The sequence below is a fragment of the Dipteris shenzhenensis genome, chromosome 3, assembly GCF_047967505.1.
Source record: "Dipteris shenzhenensis isolate YYH24624 ecotype China chromosome 3, Dip_SZ_1.0, whole genome shotgun sequence".
Classification (NCBI taxonomy): domain Eukaryota; kingdom Viridiplantae; phylum Streptophyta; class Polypodiopsida; order Gleicheniales; family Dipteridaceae; genus Dipteris; species Dipteris shenzhenensis.
The window spans coordinates 6,379,863-6,402,940 of NC_141598.1; the positions used below are offsets into that span (position 1 = coordinate 6,379,863).

Sequence of the window (23,078 nt, forward strand, 5' to 3'; positions counted from 1 at the left end):
ACTTAAACATGGACATGATAATGAAACACCATCATCTACACTATTACACAAAATAATAACATCAGACAATATCAACCTCTTGTTCAAAGAATTTACAATTTGAAGCTAGGTTACATTTGGTACAATGAAAATACACAATTGATAGTAGCTGGCACATCCTATGCATACTAGACTAACCCTTTTGTAATCTTCTTGGGTGCATCAATACCAACACATGAAAAACACTCTAGCAATATCTAACTGGCATGGCCACCTTGTTATAAATGCTAAAAACTGGGAGTTCTTACATAAAGCCAATCTTCTATATTGCTAAATTTGCGTCTACTTTGAAATGGGACCATGTTTTCATTATAAAATAATAGCATCCAAATCTTAGTTTATTTAGTTTTGGACCCAAACTACGATTACCAATTTAGAAAGTCAAAATAGGCTCAAATCACACAAATCATTTCGAGCACATTTTTATAAGTATGGCTTAAAATTATGGCTTCTTCTCTTTCATTAACTTGATTTTTTATAGTTACAAGATATATCCACAAGCTAATAAATTAAGAAACCAAAAACAAAAAGATGTCTCATTATAGAGGCACTTAGGGTGCTAGAGAGAGCGGAAGAAGAGGAGCTACCCAGGTCCGGTAACTCAAAGGCTCCACACTAGTTAGGGAGCACTAGTTAAGAGTGTTAATGGATGTCCACATAAGTGTGCATTCCCATTGGCATTTATAAACTGTGGTTAACTTAAATCTCTTAACGGCTTGTTAAAAATGCTTGAACATTTCACTTGTCCACTTTGATGTGTTCTGGCTGAAGGGGTTTTAAAAGATAGAAATTTTTAGGGGTTCTTATTTGTGACATTGTTGTGTATGTTAAACCATGTGTTTAGATTAAGGATGGGCAAAATACAAGGTAGTCCATGGATAGTCCTTGCGAACAGTGTATTGTCCTAGCTGCAGCAGTTGCCTTAATGGGAAATTGTGTTCGAGAAACTGTGTTGAAATTGTTTTTCCCTACTTGAAAGTCTTTTTTGATTTACTGTATTGATGTTCACATCTTCTCTATTTTGTTTGTATATATAGAGAGGAGTTATTGAAACGAGTTTTCTTGCCTAGTGTTTTATTGTGGAACAATATCCAAACACATTGGAATTCTCCCACAAGGATTGAATGTTGAAAGATGCCATCTGCTCCGTTCACCAATCCATCGGAGATATCTAGATTGCTAGAGCATATTTCGACTATCATTCCACGCTTTAAATGCAATGTTTTATGCAATCTTGATGTGTTCAATGGGTTGAGAGGGATTCTTATTGTTTTACTACATGTCTTGTGTCTTATGTCTATTGCTTCTAGAATTTGAGGAGTTTCTTTGAGTAAGTGGAATAGCATCCAAGAACCCATGGTAGTCTAACGAATGTAGTGCTGAATGGATTATTGAATAGCATCCAAGAACCCATGGTAGTCTAATGATAGTGTTGTATCTTATGACAATGTTGAGTTAATGAGATTTATTTTCTTTTTAAAATTGTTGTTCTTTGTTTCTAGTTTCAATGGAATCAAAACTTTTGGGAGAGGTCGCAGAAAGCCAAATCGACATTTTTGTTTTCTCTTGAAGCACATTTTATGATGCCTATGTGTTTGGATTTGTCATAGTTTGCTTGGAAGTTGCAAACTATTTGTTGAAATGTATGTTTCTGCGAATTGTTGAATCTCACTATTCAAAGATATTCCAAAGACTGGTGCATTTTCCACCCACAAAAATCTGTGATCATGTTGGCTTGCTCTATTTTGGAACTCCATTGATGAAGTAGAAATATTCACTTTCCCTAGGATATTGTGATCTTTTTTTATTATGTCTTTAAGGGCTTGGAATTTGTGCACATAATATTGGGCTATAGTGACAAGATCTGAACACAAGAGATGTCTTATTTTGGCTTGTTGATTTGCATCAAATATTTGTGTTGAGTTTTTGAATTGCTTCAATTAGTGGTTCCCATAATTTCTCGGCTGCGAAAAGTGTTACAAAGAAAGTTGGAGGACCTAGTTGTCTTAACAAGGAGAAATTTTTTTTTTGAGATAGTACTTATAGTCAGTTGAAGTTCGAAGATGAAAGAAATATGAAAATCCTATGTTTGAATGAAGCAACTTTTCAATGTTAGTGTCGAGAAGAGCATCCTTTGCTTGAAGTGCCATTCCTTTTGTTTGGGCTTTGCACATTCGAACCCAGGATGATGATAGAACTTATTTCACCAAAATTTTCATAGTATTGAAGAAGAGGTTTTGAATGAATAAAGCAAATTGTTGGTCCGCATTTGTCAACTCCCATTTTACAATAACCCTCGAACAATTCGGGATGGTCCCTATTTTGCTTCTTGAAGTACTTCCAATTAGCTTTGTCTGCCCAGCTGGGTTTAGCCAATCCCTTTGTGATGGAAGTACGCAAGGTTGATCTACGATGCTTCAAGACCAAACCCATGCACTCTCGCATATAATCATCATTAAACTCCACATTTGGCAGGTTAGGGTATCTTTGTTTTAACTCATTGATGACCGCCTGCTTCTTTTGGCCATCTTGATACCGCTAATTGGTAGCAATGCCGCTCTTGAAGTGATGACTCATCAACCTCCTCATGGTGGCCATCACTGCTTTGCCCTTTCTATCTTCTATTATCTCTCCGGCAGTTGTGATTTCATAGGAGAGATCCCCTGATGAGTAGGGAGGACTGACGGTAGCAGAGTCAGGAGTGAAAGCTGCGCGAGCGCTTCCGGAGCGAGAAGTAGCAGTGGGAGTAGGAGAGGGAAAGCGACCTGACTGACACTGTGTCTTCGGACCAAGTGGAGACCTGCAGGAATATGAGTGTGCTGACTCGTCTACATCTCCCGAGTCAGCACAACATGAGCCACCCTTTCTACTCTTCCTTCCCTTACGAGAGGCATGCACAGGTGATGACCCTGTGTTCGAAGGGGCACGAGGGGACAGCTGGGCAGTATGTCCACCCGTTAGTGTAGGGGAGGGAATTGCTGAGGTCCTCTAAGATAGCAGAGAGAAGAATCTCACTGCCTCCTCATCGTCATCTATGCTACAAACTCGTCGGGACTCCCGATAAAGCCATGCGTGGCTAGCAAAGGAGTTTCCCGAGGGGTAGTCATAGTGCTACATGGAAGAGGAGTTGGACCAGGGGTAGTCGTAGTGCTAGGTCCGAGAGGAGGCTGACCAGGGGTAGTCCTCGGGGTAGTCGCCTGAGAGGAATCAAAGTCCTCTGGAGCATAAAGATCATGAGCTCTTCTCCTGCGAGGCTGTCTGTACTCATCGGATGAGCGACATGATCCCATGTGTAACATAGACACAAACACGAAAACAAAAAACAAAAAAACAAACATAAGCATAGGCATAGGCATAGGCAAAGAGGGAAAGAAGAGGAAGAAGAGGAAGAGGAAGAGGAAGAAGAGCAAGACGAATCTGAAGAAGAGGGAGAAAAGAGGGAAAAGAGAAGGGGGAGGAGAAGAGAAAGAAGAGGGAAAGGAAAGAGGGAAAAGAGAAGGGGGAGGAGAAGAGGAAGAAGAGGGAAAGGAAAGAGGGAAAGAAGAGGATTTTAGAGGGAAAAGAGAAGGGGGAGGAGAAGAGGAAATAGAGAAGGGGGAAAGAGAGAAGGGAAAAGAGAAGGGAAAAGAGAAGGGGGAAAAGAGAAGGGGAAAAGAGAAGGAAAAAGAGAAGGGGGAAAAGAGAAGGGGAAGGAGAAGAGGAAATAGAGAAGGCTTATGCTTATGCATGAGCTTATGAGGAAATAGAGAATAAGAGTTAGAGGAAATAGAGAAAGAGAGAAGCATAAGCATGAGCATAAGCTCATGCTCATGCATAAGCATAAGCATGAGCATAAGAAAATGAGACATATGCTCATGCTTATGCTTAAGCATAAGCATAAGCATGAGCTTATGCTTAAGCATAAGCTCATGCTTATGCTTATGCATGAGCTTATGCGGAAATAGAGAATAAGAGTTAGAGGAAATAGAGAAGGGGGAAAGAGAGAAGCATAAGCATGAGCATAAGCTCATGCTTATGCTTATGCATGAGCTTATGCGGAAATAGAGAATAAGAGTTAGAGGAAATAGAGAAGGGGGAAAGAGAGAAGCATAAGCATGAGCATAAGCTCATGCTCATGCATAAGCATAAGCATGAGCTTATGCTTATGCTTATGCTTAAGCATAAGCATAAGCATAAGCATAAGCTCATGCTTATGCTTATGCATGAGCTTATGTGGAAATAGAGAATAAGAGTTAGAGGAAATAGAGAAGGGGGAAAGAGAGAAGCATAAGCATGATATGCTCATGCTTATGCTTCTCTAGAGGAAATAGAGAAGGGGGAAAGAGAGAAGCATAAGCATGATATGCTCATGCTTATGCTTCTCTCTTTCCCCCTTCTCTATTTCCTCTAACTCTTATTCTCTATTTCCACATAAGCTCATGCATAAGCATAAGCATAAGCATGAGCTTATGCTTATGCTTATGCTTATGCTTAAGCATAAGCATAAGCATAAGCATAAGCTCATGCTTATGCTTATGCATGAGCTTATGCAGAAATAGAGAATGAGAGGGAAAGGAAGAGAGAAGGGCAAAAGACAGAAGGGGGAAAGAGAGAATAAGAGAAGGGGGAAAAAAGAGAAGATTACTATTTTTATTCTTGATGTAAATTGGTTTAGAACTACTTACAACGGTCCCCATGCGACAGTGAGAAAAGATAGTAGCGGTCTCTTTGCAATAGACTCCACCAAACATTGGACCAATGAAAGTGATACTTTTGTTCTTCCCGAGCACTGTGAGCATTTTGCATCTCTACAAGTATTGTAAGAATTTACTTCTCCATTGTCTTCTTTGCACATGAGTTGTTTGCTAGCTACCAACAGAAATATGAGACAAAATAAGATTTTTAATTCAGGGAGGGAAATTTGTTTATGTTAATGCATTCATTTCCTATCCTTGTCATTAAAATGTAGATGCATATTCTATAAAATTCTATTACAATCGACAATAAAATTTCAAATGTACCAAAATTATAATCAATACACCCTTCACTTTCACTCATCATAACTTAATTCCTTTATCATAAAACAATAATGTTTGATATGATATAATGTTAGAATAAACTTGTATTCAAAGGAATCCAAAAGCAATATTGAAATCCACTTTTCCCTCAATCAGAATCAATGTTTATAACATCTTTAAGAGAAATTTTAGGAGTAAGTTCTTTTTCCTATCTCGTCTCATATTTCACTTTAGACTTTCGATGCACATGAGACGTGATTGTGGACCTACAGCTAACATACTGTGGGTGCTCTCGAACAAGTTTCTTCACTGTTATCAAACAAAAACAATAAAAATTAAAAAAGAGCACAAACCAAATGAACTAATGCAAAATACAAAGATAATTACAAACCTTAAGCATATGCCTCTTGCGCAGTAGATCATGGAAGTAGCAGGAGTTGGGAGGGTCATGATACGGCAACTAGAGAATGAAGAAAAGCAAGCAACAATGAGCAGCGAGGTCATACAACGTTCCAAATTCCTACGACCATATGCTACTTGTATATATGCAGTGAAGTCTAGCTTCCAAAATGCAACGACCACGAGTAAACAAAACACAAGGCGACAACATCAATGTCAAATGAAAAAGAAAATACCATCGATAGAATTCTGGTGTTTCTTTGACTCAATGTCTCCACTCTCCATAATGCCAACTTTTGCAAACTCTGGTGTCTATAGTGAGTTCAAAATATGAGGACATGCTTTTGCTAGTCCTGCACAACAACAGCAAATATCTTGGCGATCAAAGCACATGCAAAGAGCGATCGAATACGCATGCAAAAGGAAGAAAGGACGTTTCGTGAAAATCAAGAACAAGGGAAGTCATCAGGCCCCCTTCACGAAAGCGCCACTATCTATGTCCATCAACTCAACAGAACCCTCCATTCTTGCACGGCAAAGTTCGAGAGTGGCACATCACGATGACGGACGCGATGAATACTGAAATCCTCTATATATTTGTTGCAGACATCTATTGCATGTAGAATAGGCAAAAAATGTTGTAAAGAAGATATGCTTGTAATTGCCATTAAAAAGGCAGAGTATTCATCTACAAGAAGATGATATCAAGCCGCTTGGAGCTCAACGCTCCTGCTACAATGAAGTCACAGAGAAATGAGGCGGCGAACTAGCAAGGCTCGTAAAGACCTTTATTGAAAACTCACGTAGACCTTCCCCAGCTAAAACCCTCCTCCAATTCACATGCATTCAATTCAGTGTTTTGACGCAGATGCAACCCCTCTCCAATTTGCATGCATTCGATGCATGTGTTGACGTAGATGCAGCTGGTAGTTGCAGGTAACAACTGGCAGTTTCAAGGTAATAAATACACCCAATCATGAATTTTGATTTTGAGTATACTAAATAATCCTCTATTTTCCTCTTTGCCAAAAATGAGGCGTCGCTAAGGCTACCCCTCAGGGCAGGCCAAAAACCCTTGAAAGTTTTTGGGTAGCAATGGGGATATAATTCTTTTGTTAAGGTTATCTTTAATTTGGTTATGTTACTAACATAAGCTAGAAAAGGCTGAGAGAATAAATTCCATTAATGTATTTAGAGAAAAGTGAGAGGGGTGAAAAGGAAGTGATCATAAACAAAAAAATTAATGATCTTTCTAGATGGAGGTTTAAGCTCCTTTAAATATGTCAATGCGGCATCACCCACTGCCTTCCTCTGCATGCTTGTCTTTCCAGCCCTCTGTCATAGGTACTCGCTACCCTGCCTTAGTTGGCAACTCCTTGCCTATCCACCTCCAACTGTGACTCCTCTCATATCCACCTCTAGCCTCACCATATGCACCTTGCTATCCTACACCGTTGTTGTATCTGTAGCACAGAATCATGAGGAAAGCTTTGGTTCATGGTGCATAGGGGAGGGAGCGATGGAGGTGGAGAGAAAGGGGCAGGGTGGGTTGAAGAAGCATGCCAGAGGAAGCTCATGGCTCCGAGAACCATCTCCGACGGGCAAGAAATACATGCGAAGGAGGTTTTTGGGCGACGAGGTAGGGGTGTGTGGGTGGAGGAGGAGGGAGCGACCCTGAGCGATGAGGGGGTTGTGTGTGGGCAGAGGGTGAAAGACCCTAAAATTTTCTCCGCGATCAAACATCTCGCCTTTTTTGATCATCCTTACGAATTCTATGAAATGTGTGGGCGATGAGGTGGGGGTGTGTAGGCAAAGGAGGACAGCTTGTACTTTTGCACGTTTTTTGCCAAAAACAAAAAACCATGCTGAAAATGTCAGTTTCTAGAAGACTAATGACTGTGGATGCATGTCAAGAATCTGCCCACGTAAACCGAGAAAACCAACCATTGATATTGAAAACACGATTGACTTTGCAGATTTGTTTTTGTGAAAGAGATTAATAAATAAGTGAAAGTATAGACGAAAGAATCAGTCACCACATTAGAATTTGGAGTCAACAGTCAGACGCAACGGACTAACAAAACGTAAAGGAGACACGAACAACAACATTAGAATTTGGAGTCTAGCCTCAGATGAGAGGAAGCTGAGATTTCTAATGCTGTAGGTCTATTCGAAAGATGCGATGATGGAAAAATTAAACCAGAGGGAGTTGTCGACGCCCAACACTCAGAAGATTTGAGTATTTTGTGAAAGTAGTAGGAAATAGGAGGGTCACGATATGACCAGTAGATCATGGAAGTAGCAGGAGTTGGGAGGGTCACGATACGGCAACTAGAGAACAAAGAAAAGTAAGCAACAACAAACTCATGGTTATAAGACACGTTAAGACACGCTTTAGACACGAGTGCCTAAAGTGTCTTAAAGATAAGACATGTCATTTTATTAATTAATATTTAATTAATATATGTGTAAGTATACAAGTGTATAACTTGCTTGCATAGATAGTTGCTAGATTCTAGAAGTATAATAAGCTACACTTAAACAATACAAAAAGGAATAATGCACTTGTACAATGTACTCAAGACTTAAAAGTTGAAGTTAAGACTCAAGACTCAAGAGCTTGCAAGTTAGAGTCACAACTCAAGAGCTTGCAAGTCACGAATCACAACTTTAAAGATTTAAACTAACAATTAAATCTTGATATTCAAAAATCTAGATAAACAACTTAACAAAAGCCTAAAGGGCTACATAGATTACATACCAACATCATTAATCAATACACATAAATATCATGGCAATAGTGTGTCAATTACATGTGACATGAACGAAATATGCATGCTGATACATATAATTGAAAGGAAACTTTCGACTCTCAAGATTCATCCTAATCTAAATCTGTGAGGTCACTACCACTACTGGATCCGAAGTCACCATCAATGATAGCATGGTTACGTCAAACTCGATGTTTGTTGTTACACCCCACCCACTAAAAAAAAAAAAAGAGTGTCTAAAGGTAAGACACATGTCTTAAGTGTCTTATCATAAGACATGAGTGTCTTAACAACCATGAATGAGCTCATACAACATTCCAAGTCCCTACGACCATCTGCTGCTCGTATATATGCAATGAAGTTCAGCTTCCAAAATGCGACGACCACGAATAGACAAAACACAAAGTGGCAACAACAACGTCAAATGAAAAATAAAATACCATCGGCAGAATTCTGGTGTTTCTTTGACTCAATGTCTCCACACTCCATAACGCCAATTTTTGCAAACTCTGGTGTCTCCAATGTGTTCAAAATATGAGGATATGCTTTTGCTAGTCCTGCACAAAAACATCAAATATCTTAGCAATCAAAGCACATGCAAAGAGCGATCGAATATGCATGCAAAAGGAAGAAAGGATGTTTGTGAAAATCAAGAACAAGGCAAGTCATCAGGCACCCTTCATGAAAGCGCCACTGTTTGTGTCCATCAGCTCAATCGAACCCTCCATTCTTGCTATTCTTGTTTGCTGCAATCGATCTAAGTATGTGATACAAAAGCTTAACACAACTACAAATTTATAGTGCACAGCAAAGTTCAAGAGTTGCATATCCCGACGGATGCAATGAATACTGAAAATCCTCCATATATTCGCTGCAAACGTCTATTGCATGTGGAATAGGCAAAAAACATTGCAAAGAAGATACGCTTGTAATTGCCATTAAAAAGGCAGAGTATTCATATGCAAGAAGACGATATCAAGCCATTGGGAGCTCAACGCTCTTGCTACAATGAAGTCGCAGAGGAATGAGGTGGGCGGACTAGCAAGGCTCGTAAAGGCCTTCATTGAAAACTCACGTAGACCTTCCCCAACTAATAACCCTCTCCAATTCGCATGCATTCAATTCAATGTTTTGACGCAGATGCAACCCCTCTCCAATGCGCATGTATTCGATGCATGTGTTGACAAAGATGCAACTGGTAGTTGCAGGTAACAACTGACAGTTTGTAGGTAATAAATCCACCCAATCACGAATTTTGATTTTGAGTACACTAAATAATCCTCTAATTTCCTCTTTGCCAAAAATGAGGCGTCGCTAAGGCTACCCCTTTGGGTAGGCCAAAAACCCTTGAAAGTTTTCAGGTAGCGATGGGGATATAATTCTTTTGTTAAGGTTATCTTTAATTTGGTTATGTTAAGCTCACTCAGATAAGCTAGAAAAGGCCAAAATAGAATACCCCTCTTAGAGGAAAATGACACTGGCCCTAAATAGGGAGGCTATGAGAGAATAAATTCCATTAATTTGTTTAGGGGAAAGTGAGAGGGGTGAAAAGGAAGTGATCATAAGCTAAGGTAGAACAAAAAAATTAACGATTTTTCTAGATGGAGGTTTAAGCTCCTTTAAATATGTCGATGCGACATCGCCCACTGCCTTCCTCTGCATGCTTGCCTTTTCGGCCCTTTGCCATAGCTACTCGCTGCCCTGTCTTAGTTGGCGACTCCTCGCCTATCCACCTCTAGCTGCGACTCCTCTCATATCCACCTCCAGCCTTAGCATATGTACCTCGCTATCCCTAGACCGTTGTTGTATCTGTAGTGCAGATCATGAGGAAAGCTTTGGTTCATGGTGCATGCGGGAGGGAGCAATGGAGGTGGAGAGAAAGGGGCAGGGTGGGCTGAGGAAGCATGCCAGAGGAAGGAGCGAGAACCAGACCTTAGAGGAAGCTCACGGCTCCGAGAACCATCTCCAAGGGGCAAGAAATGCATGCGAAGGAGGTGTGTGGGTGGTGAGGCAGGGGTGTGTGGGTGGAGAGGAGGAGGGAGCGACCCTGAGCGAGGAGGGGGGGTGTGTTGGTGGAGGGGGAAAGACCGACCCTGAGTGACCTTGAAATTTTCTCCGCGATCAAACGCCTCGCTTTTTTTGATCGTCCTTACGAATTCTATGAAATGCGTGGGCAGCGAGGCGGGTGTGTGTGGGCGGAGGGGGAGGGGTAGGGTACGCTGAGCAGAGATGAGGTGGAGGGGGAAGGAGAGTTATATTAAGGGGTAGGGAAAGTTACAATAGGGTGTTTAGTTAGATCAGATGAGGGGTTTAATGAGCTTAGAATAGGGTGCTAATTAGATCACCAAATAATTTTTTCAATGAATCTTTCAAATCTTTAAAGTTTTGTTAACGTAATGCAGTTTTGTAATGCAGACACTACAAACCTATTCGAACAAATCGGATGCTTGAATGAGGAGATCAAGAATTTTTTAGATTTAGGAGAGCCATTAGAAAAAATAAGTTCCATGCTTTGTGACATGACAGATTCAGAGCTCACATTATGTTAAAGAGATGCTATCGTTCAGTGGGAAGCGGTGGCAGGATACTGATCAACCGCCCAAGAAGAAAAGGCGAGTTTGCCCGGTAGGTCTTAAGGTGTCTCACTATGCGTTGGGACTTTTCAGACCAAACCCGCATTGGAAGAAGCCCAGACGTGAAGGAAGGAATGTACACGGACATCTTCTTGGCATCGACAAAAGAAAAGAAACAGACTTAGAGAGGCACAATGATAAATCCACTCAAGGGCAATCCGTTAGAGAAGAAGAATTAGCTCCAAGTCTATTACAAAAACATAATGACGCCGAATCCAAGGCTGACAGTACTGGGGCGAATAGTTCGTGCCTGCGTCCTCGGATAATTGGAAATGATGGAAAAATTGTCTCCAAAGCACAAGCGAAACATAAAAGCTTCCTGGAAAAGGTGCGTGGTGAATGAATGTTATTTTAAAACGGCAATCGGGGGAAAATAATTAAATGCAGATTTGTAACAGTTCTCATGTGATATTACGGCTAAGTTGCTGGCATCGCCTTTAGGACGTAGGAGGGAGTGCCTAGTTCTGATTGGAGCACTCTACGGGCTGCAACTAGACCTGAACTTTCCCTTACTGAGGATTATGACTGACTTGAGGAAGAAAGGTGGGAGGAGCAGCATGCCAGTTTACGACTCAGGACGGAGGTGCCCATTTTTGACAACTGAATGAAAGCATCTCAGTGGCCTCCGCTTGGAAAGCCTAGGGCTGCAGTAGGATCAGCCTTTGACGATTGAAGCTTTGGGCTGGAATAAGTGGATAGATTTCCTACGTGTAGTATTCTTCCAAATGTGTGTTCCGGCCTCCAATGCCTTGGCCTAGTGGTTTATGCATCTATCTGTACTTTGTCATAGCTGTACCTAGGAGATTAGATAGAACAGTTGGGTAGTTCAATGTTATGATCACTAGTGGTTTATGCATCTAACTGTACTTTGTCATAGCCGTACCTAGGAGATTAGATAAAACAGTGGAGTAGGTTCAATGTTATGATCACGAGAAATAGTCATCCCCGCAATTCTCTAAGGGTTTGGTATATAGATTAGGAAATGAACAAGTAAATGATCAAACGATAAGAACATTTCAACTGAGTACAGATGGGTAGTTGAAATGGTATATCAGGTGTTCGCTTAACAAGCTACTTAAAGTCTAAATGCAATGTGAATGCACGAGTAACGAATTTTTATGTGGTCTTGTAGATACAATCGAGGTTGTCAGGAGGTCAATTTCGAATGTTGAATGAGAAGCTCTACACCTGCAGGTATATGTCTCATAGGAAATCACATTGTTCAATGTGTAAAATCTATTTTTTTCAATTGACGGTAGGGGTAAAGTGTAAATCCAGCTAAATCCAGCTTCTATCATGTTTCTAAGTTTTTGATAAGTAAACTCAAGTCTTTGACGTTGAACAATAACTATACACCATTGTGAAATGGTTCAAGTGCATTTCTTCCTATGTGCTCAGTGGTGGTGATGAAGTGGTCATATTACATTTCCACTCGAGCCTTCTCCCCCTATTCTTGTTCTCTGCATAAAGATATATCGACATAGATGTCTTGTGTTGATTCACAAAGTGAAAAAAATGCATGTACCATCAAAACTTAATATGGGCATTGACAAAGTTTTGTGCAGTTTTTGTTCTAGTGTAAAGCAGCTTCCTTTGACAATGACGTGCTAAATGTTCTCATGCTGTTATGCAGTGGTGAAGAAGCTTGCAAAATTTTCAAAGAAGATCCTACCGCATTTCAATTTGTAAGCAATACTTTTACGTTTTTGTTCCCACTTGTACATTAGGGGAATGCATTTATAGTACTTTTATTTGGCTTCCAGTAGTACACTCAAGGTAAGGTCAACATTTTGTATTGGTTGACAAATTTTTGTTTGGAGCATGGTTACTAGGGAAGGGGAATGTTCTGGGAACATGGGATGCTAGAACTGGAATGTCACGTCATATGGCACATCATCATATGACAGAAATATACCCAAATATGATTTTTTACAGCTCCGTTTCAACTTTTGTAAAAACACAGTCGAAATTTGAAATGCATTATGCCACACATGATGGATGATATTCAATAGATTATAAAGCATATAAATATGCAATATACAAGAAAAGGAGGCCAAGCCCCAAAAGTAATGGCCCATGTAATACATTGCCACAAGCAAGTGCATTGGGCCCATAGCCAATACAAAATATGCAGACCTCAAGAGTCAAGTACATGTTATGGAAAAAAACCAAGGAACAGCATTGCAGAAGGATTCTGAGGATGCTGGAACATTGTTCCTAGTCTTCTGGGTTTTGGTCTGCATAGGTGGTATTAGGCTGGTGTTCCAGGTGTTCCCCCTTGCCCTGATCCTCTGGAATGGAGGAAAGTAACTATGAGGGGCCTTGCCTTTAGTACATTCAATGCTTTTAATTCTCTTCTTCGAGAAGCAACTCCACTTTTGGTCTGTTTATGAGTACTGTGACGTGTCTTTTGTGTGTTTAGCCTTTTGCCAACAAAGCTTGCACGGTAAAATTGCGGGAACTCATATGAAGAAAGTATGACAAATGTAATTGTAAGAATATTATTTACAGTGTAGCGCTTGCTTCATGAGAACCTTTTCATGGACTTAGTCATGAGGTCGTTTTCACGACACTACTATGTCCATCACTTCTCGTAAGCAGGGGCCTGCACACATATTTGTTGACAGTACAGATTTGTATGACATACGTTTCCTTGTATGACATACGTTTCCTCTTAAGCATACTACGTATTTTCTATTATGATGTATTGAAATTTATTTGCTATTCCAATTGTTCCCCTTCCCTTCTCTTTAATGGGATGCACGGATTAGAATAAGGAGAATAGTTCATGATTCTAGAGGAGTTTCCTTTTGTGATGTTCTTTAGAGGACAGACATTATCAAGTTTCTTATGCATCTGAATGACAGTATCATGCAGGCTATCAAGAGCAAATGAGGCGATGGCCACGCCAGCCAGTGGAAGCCATCATTGACTGGCTAAGAGCAAGAAGCACCGCTCTAGTTGTAGCTGATTTTGGTTGTGGTGAGCCTTTGGCTAAATAATCTTCATGCTAATCTTTGCAGTTACAATGCAGGGAATTACTTTTGTAATTTATAAGTCATAATTCAATTAGCTAAAGCTCTAGACCATTTAGACACCACATATATAAAATTTGATTATATGTCTCCCTTGAGGAAGTTTAGTGAGCCAATACATGTCACTAAAGGTCATGCAAATTAGTCTTTTTGGGAAATATGCATGGACAGGTTGTGAGAAGGAATGCTGATTGTCATAGCCATGAGGGCTTTAATTTGACAGTTTTTGAAAATCAAAGATTCCTAATGCAATGGCACCGTGTGCTTTAAAGGAGATGGCAGGTTGGCAAAGTCCGTACAAAACCAAGTTTTCTCCTTGGACCTTGTAGCATCTGACACAGCAATCATTGCTTGCAATATGGCTCATGTAAGAAAATGAAGTTTGAAAGCATAAGATGTAGCAAGGGAATAGTCGCTATCAATTTCTCTCAGTAGCTCCTTTTGTTGCAGACCCCCTTGAGCACCTCATCAGTTGACGTTGCAGTATTTTGCCTTTCACTGATGGGCACTGATTATCCAAGCTTTCTAAAGGAAGCACATCGAGTTTTGAAGTCCAGGTATGAAATCACTTTTTAGACCCGCTTTGGATAGGACTTAGTCTAGATTTTAGACAAGTGGCATGTTGCCAATTTGAAATGAGCTTGAAGCTCTTGTAATAAAGGGGATTTTTCACGTTTTGAGAGAGAGAGTACCAGACAGCTCTACGCTGAACTTTTGTAACAGATTCTCTTCAAGTAATAAAATACCTTCGGGGGGGTCCAGCCCGACATGTTGTCCTGGGCCCTATTGTCTTTGTAGAGAGAGGGAGAGCAAAAGGGGAAGTGTGCTTGCTGTCTTTTACGGAGGAGATTCGTAGTGAATCAAAGAGAAATTGTTGTCCGTAACAGAGCGTGTGGGATTTCGTCTGATTTTAGTGGGCACACCTTGAGCTAGGTCTGCAGCTTCCTCAGCCTTCTTGGTCCTCCAGAATAGGCTCCAAGCGCTGGTCTTTGCTGCTCCTGCCGCTCCTGCTTGCTGCTCCAGAGAATGATGAAATGAGGCCTGACGCCTCTCCTTTTATAGGCCCTCAAGGGCCCCTTGTAGTAGCCGACTGGCAGCCCCTTAGTGGCCGACCAGTCTGCTAAAAAACCGACGCCACAAGCCCCTTTATCTTGGGCTGTGGGTAGTACATGTGGGGCTGTGTGCCCTCTGCATTTATGTGGGGGCCCAGCCCCCTTTATTTAGGGCAAGTGTTGGGTGCAGGAAGCAATGGAACGGGAGTGGAGTGCGGGAAGCAAACAACAAGCTGGAGCAAAACGTAGTACTGCTCAAATGGATAAGAGGGAAATACAAAGGGTGACCTATATGGTCCCCAAGTCAACCACATGGTTGACCAGTGAAGTCCACTCATAGAGTTGATTTGACCTACAAGGCTCATACCAAGGTTAAGTGCTAACAAACCCCTCTCCATGGCATGGCTGAAGTATCTTGGAAATATCTTAGGAATACCTGGAAACTACATCATGGTTGCACATATTCATCCCAGAGGGATATAGCAACCTATGATAAGTATAATAGAGTGATCCCTCACGTAATAAAAGGAGCCAAGTGTAAAGCATGTCGAAATGCCTCAAACTTGGGCCGCGGTAAAGCTTTCGTGAAAAGATCTACCAAGTTGTCCTCGGTGGGAACATTGGACATTTGGATGTCTCCACCAGACATTCGCTCTCAAACATAGTGATAGTGGACTTCAATATGCTTTGTGCGCGCATGAAACACTAGGTTTCTAGCAACCGCCAAAGCACTCTGGTTGTCGGTGTAGATCGTAGTAGAGTCGGGGTGAATGATATCAAGATCTGCCAGTAACTTGCGAAGCCAGACGCACTCTACTGTAGTTGCGAAAGCTGCTCTGTACTCAGCCTCACAATTGGATGTGGCAACTGTAGGTTGCTTCTTGCTGAACCAAGAGATGCATGAAGCTCCAAGCATAAAACAGTTGCCGCTGTGTGACACCCTAGTGCCGTAACATCTTGCCCAGTCGCTGTCCATGAATGCATGCAAAACAATCGGGGCCTCTGAACCATAGAGTAAACCCAAATCCTGCGTGGCCTTCAAGTATCGAAAGTCCCGCTTCACTGCTTGCCAATGCTGCGTACTAGGCTTGTGCATGTACCTGCTGAGATGGGAAATGGCATACTGAAGATCAGGCGAGGTATGACAAAGGTATATGAGGCAACCAACAGCCTGCTGATAAAGGAATGCATCAAATGGCGGACTTCCATCCTCGGAGGAGAAACGAAAGCTAGGCTCCAATGGAGTAGAAACTGGCTTGCAATCGTCGAACTAGAACGATCAAGGAGTTGTCCAATATACTTGGACTGACTCATCATTATACCCCCCTCAACATATGTAAACTATATGCCCAAATAATAGTGCAACTGGCCCATATCTGTCATGGCAGAAGACTGCTGTAAATCAGCCTTGAAATCTGCAATTTGTTTCATATCTGGCCCAGTGATAAGCATGTCATCCTTATATAAAATCAGAATTAAAAATTATGATGCACTCTTTCGGACATAAGGAGTGGCCTCGGTTGGGCTATTCTGAAAGCCACGGGCTGTCAAAAATGCATGTATCTTGGCATATCATGCCCGGGGTGCCTGCTTCAAGCCATAGAGGCAAACCATATTTTCAGAACCTAATTGTTCAAAACCAGGTGGCTGAGTGACATAGACCTCTTCCTAAAGATCATTATGAAGGAAGGGAGTCTTGATGTCCAGCTGATGAACCTCCCAATGCCGATGAGATGCCATAGCAATAACACACCTGATAGTAGTAATGCGTGAGGTGGGAGCAAAGGCCTCCTCAAAGTCAATGCCGTGCTGCTGTGCATATCCCTTCACAACCAAGCGGGCTTTGAGGCGGTCAACATTGCCATCAGCTTTCCTTTTCACCTTGTAGACCCACTTTGTGCGAATGGCATGCTTGCCTGCTGGGAAGTCACACTACTCCCAAGTCTTGTTTGCATGAATGGATTCGAGCTCAGCCTTCATGGCATCCATCCATTCCTTGCTGTCAAAGGCATCCTTGTGACATAAAGGTTCCTCATTGCAGGCAGTAGCAACCAAACCTACAGCCAAATAGTTGCCATGCATATGTTTATGTGCACCTCTAGTGCGGGCTGGCAAAGGCTCAGCTTGTTTGCTGTCCCTGAGTGTGTCCAAAAGCCATCTTGGGACTGATTTTTGTTGTTTAATGACAGCACTGCCTGCTCAATAGCATGATCATCAACTAAAGGCATATCAGGCTGAGCAGGAACTATTGGAGAAGGATGTGCACTGGTAGAAGTGTATGGCACAACACTCTGCACTGGTTGCTCTGGATCTACGGGCGACTGAAAGAGAGGGAACAATAGTAGGCTGTTTTTTGCATTCCAGCCAAGGTAAAGGCATATTTTCAGCAAATACAACATCCCTACTGACAATGACCTTGCCCGTGCTGGGCTGATACAACTTGTATCCCTTGCTCTCTGCGCTATAACCAATGGATATGCATTTTACAGCTGTTTCTTCAAGCTTGTGCCTCAGTTGATGTCACCACAATGTAAATATCCTAAGTCAAAGTAGAGTCGACCATAAAGAGTTCTCATATGTGTTAATTATGGTCAAAGAGTTCTTTTAATGGTCAAAGAATTGATTACGGTCAAAGATACTTGACTCTGGTCAAGTAAGCTTGATTTCGGTCGGCGGGGAGACTTGGTTTGTTACCAAGAGGGTTAACTGCGGTCAACCAAAGAACCACAGAGTTGACCACGGTCAGAGAGTGTTGACTTCGGTCAACGAGACTTGGCATGCGCCAAGAGGGTTAACTACAGTTAACCAAGTTGTGCCAACTTCGATTGGAGAGATGTGCCAGCTTGGGTTGGAGAGACTTGGCCATACTTAAGGCGCCACGACCATTGGTCAAAGCTCCTTAATTACGACCAACCCTAAGAATTGTGTTGTGTTCACATGTTTGTTCAGTGGGAATGCCCACCTGTGACTAGGATTAGTCCACAGTTTATTATTTGCATGCAAAGCGCTAACAATTAATGGGTGCCATGGTGGTGCACTTTAATTAATTGTTGCAGGTACTATGAGGGGCTAAAGACTCAAGCAATTTGGAGTGTAGCAAGTATTTTGGAGGCTACCCGTGTGACCAAGTGCTACGAAGACTCCATAAATTGCCCTTAGAGGCATGTAATAGGACTTAGTCTAGATTTTAGACAAGTGGCATGTTGCCATTTTGGAATGAGCTTGAAGCTCTTGTAAAATGGATTCACGCTTGAAATTTGTATCAGGCAGCTCTACGTTGAACTATGTACTCACTTTCTCTCTTCATGAATAAAAAACCTTCGGGGGGGTCCAGCCCGACGATTGTCTTGGGCCCTAGTGTGTTTGTAGAGAGAGGGAGAGAGAGAGAGCAGAGGAGAGAAGATTGCAGAGTGTTTTTGTGATGAAGATTGCGGCTGAGATGGCACATGAGCATAAGCCAATGACCCGAATACCCGCATATGAGAAATTTCAGGTTTGCGACCGTGCCATGCCTCGTAAGGTGTGATAGTCTTCAATGCGTTTGTGCGTGCCCGATTGAGCACATAGTTGGAGCACATAACATCCAACCAGAACCTATTTGGCAAAGACTTTCCTTTGAGCATGTACTTGCCCATTTCCATCTCTGACCGATTTTTCCTCTTTGCTAGCCGGCTTTGTTGTGGAGTATAAGGCATTGTACATTGATGAATAATACCCCGAGCTGCCAAAAAATCAGTGAGTTCATGGGACATGTACTCTCCCCCCTGTCAGTGCGTAGAGTAAGGAGCCTGTTCCCTGATTCATTTTCAGCCATGGCAAGCCAATGTCTGAATCATGGGAACACATGAGATTTGGCCTTCATGCCATATATCAAATTTGGTGTAGTCATCCACAAAGGTAGAAAAGTAAAGGTAGCCCCCAAGAGATGCTGTCCGCATCTGCCCGCACACATCACTATGCACAAGGTGAAGCTTCCTGGATGCACCAATTGTCCCATTTTTTGGAAATGAGAAAGGGTGCATTTTGCCCGACAAGCATCCCTCACAAACATGTTTAACCGGTGCATGCATGGGTGGTAGAGCAACGACCATGTTTTGTGAATGCATTTTTAACCAAGCTTCTGTAGTTGAGGTGACCCAACCTTGCATGCCATAAGTGGGAATCTGAAATTACAGATTCAGGCACCAAATTTGCCTCTATAGCAGGCTGTTTGTCATAAACATCAAGATGATATAGCCCATAAGAAAGTGACCCAATAAGTACTATGATGTCATCGTACCGTTTGTCATACACGGCACATCGATCACCATCAAAGAGAACTGGAAAGCTATTCAAGGATATGGCTGCAATGGAGATGAGGTTCTTCTTTATACGTGGGACAAACAAAACGTCCATGAGCTCTAATCACCTGAAACTGAAGTGACCTCGACCTGGCCAATCCCTTTCACGAGATATGATGCATTGTTGGCACATGTCACTGTGCCACCATGTGGAGCAGCCCCCAATGTCTGAAAGAGTGATTTGCAAGAAGTGATGTGCTTGGAAGCTCCATTGTTGAAGCACCAATCTGACTTAGAATCTAAGACAGACAAGGATGTAGCATGCTTCTTTTCAGAAGCGATGCGCTTGCGACATTCAGAAATGTCATGTCTTGGCTTCTGGCAATAATTACAACGTTTGCTGTTTTTCTTCTTTTCATTAAACGGGGCAGAATTAGATGAGTGTCCAGCAGTAGATGAGCCTCCAGAAGGCTTGGGTTTGCCCATTCTTTCCTTTATTTTTGTGATTAGCGACAAAAGCTTGATTTGCAATTTGAGAGGTAGCACGATTTGTGCGACTTTGCTCTTCTTGCAGGAGAAGGGAAACAAGCTGGTCGAAAGTGTTAAGTGTTGGGATTGCCCATGGCAACCAACCTCAATATAGTAGCAAAACCCCTGGTAGGACTCAGGAAGTCCATTAAGTGTCGTGGACTCTACCTGAGCATCTGAAATAATTTCATCCACATTAATGAGCTGCTCTTGAAAATCCTTCATTTTTGTGATGTATGGATCCATGCTGTCCCCCTCTTCCATTTTGACATTCTCCAATTGCCTGCGTAGCAACACGTGCCCATTGCGAACCTTGTAAAGGTGATCCAAGATGTCCCACGCAGCCTTTCATGTTTTGCAAGACCAAATGTGAGGAATGATATGCCTCGACTGAAAAAAGCAATGATAGAATGTGCTTGGTACAACCAGCAGTACAACCCGTATTCGACGAAGGGTGATACAACAGCTATGGCTTATACAATCCAAACTGACGAAACAGCTTTGACTGTATTTCCACGACTGAAATTAACTCTCCAAAAGCTCTCCCTCTCTCTCTCTCTCTGAACATACACTAGGGCCCAGGACAAATTGTCGGGCTGGACCCCCCCGAAGGTCTTTATTCATTCCAGAAAATCTGTTACAAAAGTTCAGCATGAAGCTGTCTCGTAAGTCTCTCTCTTTTTTACGTGAAAAGAAATCCTTCTTTACAAGGGCTTCAAACCCCATTCAAATTGGCAACATGCCACTTGTCTACAATCTAGACTAACTCTTATTACAAGCCACTTAGGGCCATTCTGGAGTCTTCAAAGCTCTCGGTCACACGAACCGCTTCCTAGGTGCTTGTCAGGCTCCCATTTCGCTTAGGAAAAATAATCCTTGCCAGTACCTGCAACAATTAATTAAAGCGCACCACCATGGTACCCATTAATTGTTAGCGCTTTGCATGCAAATAACACACTGTGGACTAATCCTAGTCACGGTGGGCGTCCCCACTGAACACATGTGCACATCTAAACAAATATATATATATATAAATAAATAAATATATATATATATTCTCTGGTTGACCGGAGTCAACACTCTTGATTATAATTAAAGAGCTTCGACCCAAGGTCAAGGTGCCTTAATTATAGCCAAGTCTCTCCAACCGAGGTTGGCACATCTTGGTTAACCGGGGTTAACCCCTCTTGGCATATGCCAAGTCTTGTTGACCGAAGTCAACACTCTCTGACCGTAGTCAGGTTTACTTGACTAGAGTCAAGTATCTTTGACCGTAGTCAATCCTTTGACCATTAAAATAACTCTTTGACCGTAATAAAACTCTTTAATTATGATCAAATAAATGGTCAACTGTACTTTGACTTAGGATATTTACATTGTGGTGACATCCCCTCGGCTTCTATTCAGTTGACCTCAACTGAAAAGCTTCCTTGTAAACATCCAAAAGCTGTGGATGATCGGATAACATGTCTTCGTCCATCCACTTGGCATCTAATGCCGTATAATTCTTGAATTTTACAAGATACCTGTAAAATTCTTTACCCTGAGGGCCTTTACGTACAGTATGGTACACAATTTGCTCTGGCTGAAGGACTTCCTCCAGCTCATCCACTTCTGGTGGATCTTCTGATACTGGTTCTGTAGGCTCTGGTCCCTGAAATTTCTTTAGAAGACTCACATGGAATGCATTGTGAATCCTCCAATGCTCTGGCAATGCTAATCTGTATGCAACTTCATTTATTCTCTCTGTAACCCTGAAAGGGCCATAATATCTGGGAGATAACTTTGCATACACTTTCTGTTTGCCTTTAAACTTGCGGAGCCTAGCTTTTTCAAACCTCAAAAGTATCCAGTCCCCTTCCTTGAGATCTAGCTGTCTCCTATGTTTATCTGCAGCCCTTTTATGTTTCTCTTGAGACCTTTCAATTGCTGTCCGGACTTGGCTGTAAGCTGTCTGGAGGTTTCTTACAAACTGATCAGCTGCAAATATTTCATCTTTAGTCCTTAATATAGGTGGCAAAATCACCTTCCCATATATGACTTCAAAAGGGGCTTTCCCTGTAGAGCTATGTACTGTATTATTGTAAGCAAACTCTACTAAGGGTAGGTACTTTTCCCAGTCTGAACTCTGGTCACCCACGTAGCATTTCAGCATATCCAAAATGGTAGAATTTGCTACTTCACTTTGACCATCTGTCTGGGGATGGAAAGAAGAAGAAAAATTCAGATTCGTCCCCATGTTATCAAATAAAGCTCTCCAGAATAGACTGGTCATTCTGGGATCTCGATCACTAACAATGGACTTAGGCATACCATGATGTTTAAAGATCTGTGCCATGAACAGCTTAGCCATATGATCTGCCTTTATGGTTTTGCGAACCGGAATGAAATGAGCTTGCTTGCTGAATCTATCAATGATAGTCCAAATCCCATCATTCCCTGACTTTGATCTCGGCAAATCAAAAATAAAGTCCATTGTAATATTTTCCCATGGTGCCTGAGGCACGGGAAGAGGCATAAGTAGGCCAGGTGCCTTCTGTCTATCATACTTCATTTTCTGACACGTAAGGCATTCAGTAACAAACTGATGTATATCTTTCCGCATTCCTGGCCAAAAGAAATACCTCTCTAGTGCTAGAGTTGTTGCTGTAATTCCTCTGTGTCCAGCATAGGGAGGTGCATGGCATTCCCCCAAAATCTTTTTTCTCATCTCCTGGGTGATGCATAGGCAATCATCTTTCATTAAATACCCATCTTTCAGGGAATAGTGACTGGTGGATTGCCCTTCTTGCATCTGCTGTAAAATTTCACCAAAATCAGAATCATGAGCATATTGTTCCCTCATGCCTTCCAGGTCCTGATGATAAGCAATAGTGACATTATTGACCTGGGGTCTTCGGGACAAGGCATCTGCCACTCTATTCCGAATTCCTGGAGTATGGACAATCTGAAAATGATACATTGACAGCATGTTTGCCCATTTCATATGCTTCTCTGAAAGCTTGGTCTGAGTCAAAAAGTACTTCAGACTTTGGTGATCTATTTTGACAGTAAAATCTGCACCCAAAAGATAATGTTTCCATGTATGGATGGCATGAATTACAGCCAATAACTCTTTCTCATAGATTCCTAAATATCTTTCCGCATCCCGAAGTCGTCTGCTTTCATAGGCTACTACATGACCATTCTGATGCAACGCAGCCCCAACACATTCTCCACAAGCATCGCAATCCACATCAAAAGACTGATACAGATCCGGAACTACCAGATTAGGCTCTGTAGTCAACTTTTCCTTGAGTGTATTGAATGCTTTCTTCTGTGATAATCCCCATGTGAAAGCTGCA

General features: G+C 41.8%; 1 protein-coding gene across 3 annotated transcripts in view; it reads left to right on the top strand.

Annotated features, from left to right (window-relative positions):
• Window positions 1-10,631: 10,631 nt before the first annotated feature.
• Window positions 10,632-23,078, top strand: part of LOC147903285 (S-adenosyl-L-methionine-dependent methyltransferases superfamily protein) — a 29,653-nt gene continuing 17,206 nt past the window's right edge. For 2 of the 3 annotated variants that reach the window (XR_015540761.1, XM_087372447.1), the window contains exons 1-6: window positions 10,632-11,167; window positions 11,972-12,033; window positions 12,473-12,524; window positions 13,707-13,821; window positions 14,147-14,241; window positions 14,310-14,431. Coding sequence is in view for 2 of the 3 variants with exons in the window: in XM_087372447.1 (XP_087228573.1) it covers window positions 10,760-11,167; window positions 11,972-12,033; window positions 12,473-12,524; window positions 13,707-13,821; window positions 14,147-14,241; window positions 14,310-14,431 (854 nt within the window). In the remaining variant the exon portion in view is untranslated. The remainder of the gene's footprint in view (window positions 11,168-11,971; window positions 12,034-12,472; window positions 12,525-13,706; window positions 13,822-14,146; window positions 14,242-14,309; window positions 14,432-23,078) is intronic. The other variant, XM_087372454.1, reaches the window with a different exon arrangement.